Below are 5,458 nucleotides of genomic sequence, written 5' to 3'. Positions count from 1 at the left end.
CCACACAAAATCATGGCCGGATATCGCTGTTTACTAGTGGAATTTAAATATTCGACCGATTTAAAACTGTTATTAGAGCAAGAAAGAACATGTCAGGGCGATTTGGTTCCATATTTTGTAATTCTCAATAGGTATTACAATTTGGCAAATTTTAGAGGCACTAAAACGTGCAAAAGCACAGCTCAGTCGTTCCTACCGACGAGTAAATAAACTATCAAAAACTGTCACAAAGCTTCACAAGGTATATCACATAGTGTAAAAGTTGTCACGATAGTTTAAAAATATGAGAAATTGTTTGTTATTCGTTTACTTACTTGTTTACATCTTATACTTTAATTTGTCAATTATTTTACAACGTAGATTTGATCAGAGATTACTCAGAGGTGATTATTTAAGGCACAAAAAAACGTATGTTACCTTGTGATAACCTTGTGATCGATAATCATACTGTGTGAATGTAAGCTTAAATTAAAAATATACTACATACACTTTGTGATGATGCGATTATAAGTATTGTCTCAGTGATAACTTGTAACACCGCTGATGTTTTGTGATAACTTGTGATACATTTGTCATAACTACGGGAAGAATATAAACCCAAAGTTTTGAATTTACGGACTGAGCGCAGTGACACAGTGACACAGTGACTGCGGACACAGTGCCCTTTTCAATACTTAGAAAATATTGGAATCGCAATGGAGTAACCTGACTGGTCGATATTGGTTACTGGCCCTCTGAATTAACTTGTCGTGCCATAACATGCGATATTTTGTAACACATGCACCGTTTTAGCTCTTTCGTTACCACTTGCGCCCTCGAAGAGCGACATGTTGCAGCCCTTCTGATTCCCTGTCAACCCTTTATGTTCCTTACGAGTCCCTTTAATTTTTCTGAGATTATAAGGCTGACTCAGTTGGGCACTGAGGGGGACCGGTGTGTATCGTGATGACTGAGTGCGTGGGCAGTGCAAATTTGAATTGGTAGGTTTAAAATTTGTGCCAGTATATAATGACGATTTCGCAGTTTACTGAACTGTTAAGTCCCAAGTTTTTAATTCATAATAATATAATGAATTTTGTCCTTCGAAATCGCTTCACGTTGGCTTCTGTTGTATGTGCTGCGATCTAGCCTCTTCCAGGTGTTCAGTTAGTTGGGAAATGAACGCCCGGAAGAGGCCAATATATAGCGATCGAGACGCACGTCTTTTGATTGTATGAGAGAGCTGTTGTCACCCCAATGAGTTTTTGGGTTTGTCCCCACCCCCGCTGTAGCCGAGAAACACAGCTTTGAGGTGAATCATGTGATATTTTCTCGTTCAACAAAAAAACCGCATTTTTGGTTGGCGACGAGGGGAACGGGGTGGTGGGGTAGGGAACTGGGGTATGACGGCTTTTCTAAGAAGCCCGCACCCTTCAAAGTTGCAACCACCCACCTGATGAGCTGCGACCCTGGCTCAGCGATTACTGAGGCTTAGCAACCAAGAGCTCGATGGAAACATGTCTGATTGCGAAATGGAAGAATAAAGGTCTAATGCCGAATACGTTTATAGACTTCATTTTTACCAAAAGCTTAGACATCATAATAAACTAACGTTATTGCTAATCACTGCATGATGAGTTTGAGGTTCAAGTTTGTATTGACAAGTTCTCAAGCAAATACTTCTTCCACACTCTCTCGCTATATAACCGCTAGACACTGATAACCATTCTGAAAATCGTACTCTTCTTTATTCACTCAGAACAAGAGAAAATGAGTCCCCTCATTTTCTCTTGCTCAGAATCAAAACAATGTGTAACCGACTAAACTAATTAAGCCTACAAATGGATTTAGATTATCGACTAGTCATGCATAATTACGTTTTGATCGGTCCATAAGCCACCGCAAGAAAGGCAATTATTGCGCTCGTAGAACCAGGGCCAGGGATGGGGAAGAAAAAACAAAACGCTAAAAGTGTACAAACTAACTTAAAAAGCAGCAATGCGACGTCGTTTTTGATGGATAATTTGAATTCTTTGCATCCATCATCGAAACTGAGCTCTTTTGGAATTACTTTTAAGTCTCCCTGTTTGTAATGGATTAGTGAATTTACTTCAGAACCGTTTTCTTGTTCGTCGTATTTCTTTTGGTATCTCGAGGCTAGAAATTTGGCCACATAACGATATGGCGTCCTAAAGGCCTTGTAGCAATTCCAAAAATGATAGAGAGCAACAACTGCAATCGTAACCTGTGGAAGCATTTCGTTAGTATGACTCCCTAGTACTTTGATCAGCCCTATTATGGCGACCCCCAAAGGGATGGCGCAAAGAAGCGACAAAATTGTTACCCAAACCAGAGAGAAAAACATGAGTATAGACTCGAAGACTCTACTAACCAACCGCAAGCGCCCATGGTATAAACAAACTAGAGGAGACGTACAGAAAATGCCTATGATAATAAAAATAATGATTATTAGTATTAAGGATACAACAACAGCCAGTGAAAAGAAAAAACCTTTAGAACTGCAATTGCTCTTTCTTTTCCAAAAGTGTGAACAACATTCCCAGCATTTAATGAAAATATCTGGCTGCTTTTCCAGATTATGTGCGATGTTCTCTGGAAGGTCAAGGTACTTGGAACATTCTGGTGGCGCAGGGTTATAACAATTTTCAGAGGGTTTTAAGGACGAAGGTAGCTCTGAGAAAAAATATTGAAGAAGTTTGCAAACAAACCATGTTGGATGAACTCGATGAACAGAGCACGACTGCCATTTTGCCTCGAGTGTACTGCGCGAAAGGAAACATAAACAAAACAGCCTAATAAGATAGGCAAGGGCCGAAATTACCATAATTGGACCTAGTAAATAGGGATGGTTATCAATAATACTGTAACCCAATGAGCGAGTGAGAAAAGCAAATGGCAAATGATCGGATAATCCTGAATGAAGGTTTGGTAAAAGGACTAAAAAGAGGTCTCCCAAACCTAGGAAAAGCAACAATGGTAAGGTAGAAAACATAAAAATGAACTTAATAATATTCCAAGCAATGTTTCTTTCGTGGGTGGTGGAAAACGGCTTGTTGCCAATCCAACTTCCAAACCCTACAGGGTAAGTTTCTCCTACGATAATAGCGAGAGGGTTTCTTATGGGTTTCTGGGTTTCTTCCTCGTCTTCTTCTTCATTAGACTGGTCAATATCAACACGTGTTTCATTTAGGCTGTTGGCAGCACTCTGTTCCTCAATGTTTCTGTTAGATTGTGAACTACTCACTAGTTCAGCATCATTAAGGCTGTTAGCTGCACTCGGTTCTTCAGTGTTTCTGTTAGATTGTGAACTACTCGCTAGTTCAGCATCATTTCGGCTGTTAGCAGCACTCTGTTCCTCAATATTTCTGTTAGATTGTGAAGTATTCGCTTGTTCGGCATCATTTACGCTGTTAACTGCACTCGGTTCTTCAATGTTTCTGTTAGATTGTGAACTACTCGCTAGTTCAACTTCATTAAGGCTGTTAGCTGCACTTGGTTCTTCAATGTTTCTGTTAGACTGTGAACTACTCGCTAGTTCAGCATCATTTCGGCTGTTAGCAGCACTCTGTTCCTCAATGTTTCTGTTAGATTGTGAAGTATTCGCTAGTTCAGCATCATCTAGGCTGTTAGCTGCACTCGTTTCTTCAACGTTCCTGTTAGATTGTGAAGTCCTCGCTAGTTCAGCATCATTTAGGCTGTTAGCAGCACTCTGTTCCTCGGTGTTTCTGTTAGATTGTGAAGGTTCGATCTTAATATCTCCGGTCTCTTGAATAGGCACACGTACACTTAACCTACGTGCAGAATCTGTTTGCTCAACTGCTCTATCGGTAGTACGTATGTCTTCTTGTACCTTTCGTGTCTTTCGAGGAACCTTCAGTTCGATTTCTGACGGTCGGAAGAAGATAAATATAGCATGGAAATACAAAAGAACCATAATCCAAATGATTATAGCAACGGCGAGCCACTCATCGGTAACAATCAGTTCGTTGTCGTTGGCAGACTTGGCAGAGGAGAGACTTCCAGATGTACTAGTGACACCAACAGATAAACGAGTATCTTTTTCCGTTCTCAAAAGGGTCAGAAAAGTTGTATTCGGCTTACGGTAGTTTGCCACACGTTCAACAAAGTACAGAACGGATTGCAAAGTGGGGAAGGTAATTCGCACTGACGAGTAATTGGAGCCAGATTTTCCAATGGACATCGACTTGAAGACACGGGAGACATTTATTTCTTTATAGGCTCCAAAAGTAAACTGGCCCCCAAAAATCCCTTCTGAGATAGTTTGGGTAACTAACTGCAATCGACCTTGAAAGTTCTTCCTTGGCTTGCCACCGGCCGCCATCTTTAAGTGTAATGATGCGGTTGCACTTGAGTTTTTAGCGTCTATTTGTTTCGCACATTCACCGCGTACTTGCTCCGTATACCAGACACTGAATTTAGCTAGGCTTCCGTTAGCCAACATGTTCTTTGATTCTTCGTCATTGTCCGTATCATTCGTACAAATCCAGTCGCATGTGCCTGGGTTGATAATATCTTCAGCACATGGCAGATTCGTCATAAGCAGGAAGAAAGCAAGACCATACATTGCCAACGTTTCTCGACTTGACATGATCAAAGGATAACCAAATTGCCAACAGTTTTGGTAAAAAACCAAACCAAATCAAGGCTATTTCCTAGAACTGGAACTATACTTTAGTCGCGAGCAACGCCGGGCCCAGAGACATCCTCCTTTTCCGATCGAAAACCTGACAGTTCCGTTTGCTACCATAAATGGGTGTTTTATTGTTCATGTCATGCAGTGTGGCCAGTCAGATCTTCTCTTTCTCTCTGCTGTTATTTTTAGCTTTTCCTTGATCATGCTTGGTTAACGAAATCATAAACATAAAGTTTATTGAGTTGCTAATTGCATGATATGCAAATTACTCAAATGATGAAGTGACAAAAGTAAGTCCTCCAAGACGATTTCTCTCGGAAAATGAGGAAGAGTTAGGCCTCGTCCACACGTATCCGGATATTTTTGAATCCGCAACTTTTTCTTTCTGGATACCCCTTCCGTCCACAAGCATCTGGCGAATTCGGCAGCGAATCCGGATATTTTTGAATCCGCTCTCCAGAGTGGAAAAAAATAAATCTGCAACGAATCCAATAACGTGTGGAAGGTAAATCCGGATATTTTCGAATCCGATGACGTAGCAAAATCGTTTCCAGTCTCAATATGACGCCAATATGGCGGCACAACGTATAGGCCTAGTTTCTCCAGAGTGAATCCGGATACCATAGGATGCGTGTGGACAGGCGAATTCGATTTGAATACGCTACGTGTGGACGGAGAAATTTTTGAATCCGGAAAGAAAAAGTTGCGGATTCAAAAATATCCGGATAGTTTTGGACGGGGCCTTAGAGACATCATTCGGTTCACGACAATGGCAACGATGACAAAGAGAGGGATCATGTAAAC

General features: G+C 40.9%; 1 protein-coding gene across 1 annotated transcript; it reads right to left on the bottom strand.

Moving 5' to 3' along the window:
• Window positions 1-1,852: 1,852 nt before the first annotated feature.
• On the bottom strand, window positions 1,853-4,995 carry LOC145489071 (uncharacterized). The gene has a single exon (XM_081467978.1). The coding sequence runs from the start codon at window positions 4,607-4,609 to the stop codon at window positions 1,853-1,855; it is 2,757 nt and encodes a 918-aa protein (XP_081324104.1). The 5' UTR covers window positions 4,610-4,995.
• Between the last annotated feature and the right edge of the window lie 463 nt (window positions 4,996-5,458).

This window comes from Orbicella franksi, chromosome 1 (genome assembly GCF_964199315.1).
Source record: "Orbicella franksi chromosome 1, jaOrbFran1.1, whole genome shotgun sequence".
In the NCBI taxonomy this organism is placed as follows: Eukaryota; Metazoa; Cnidaria; class Anthozoa; order Scleractinia; family Merulinidae; genus Orbicella; species Orbicella franksi.
This window is presented reverse-complemented; position numbering and strand designations above follow the sequence as displayed.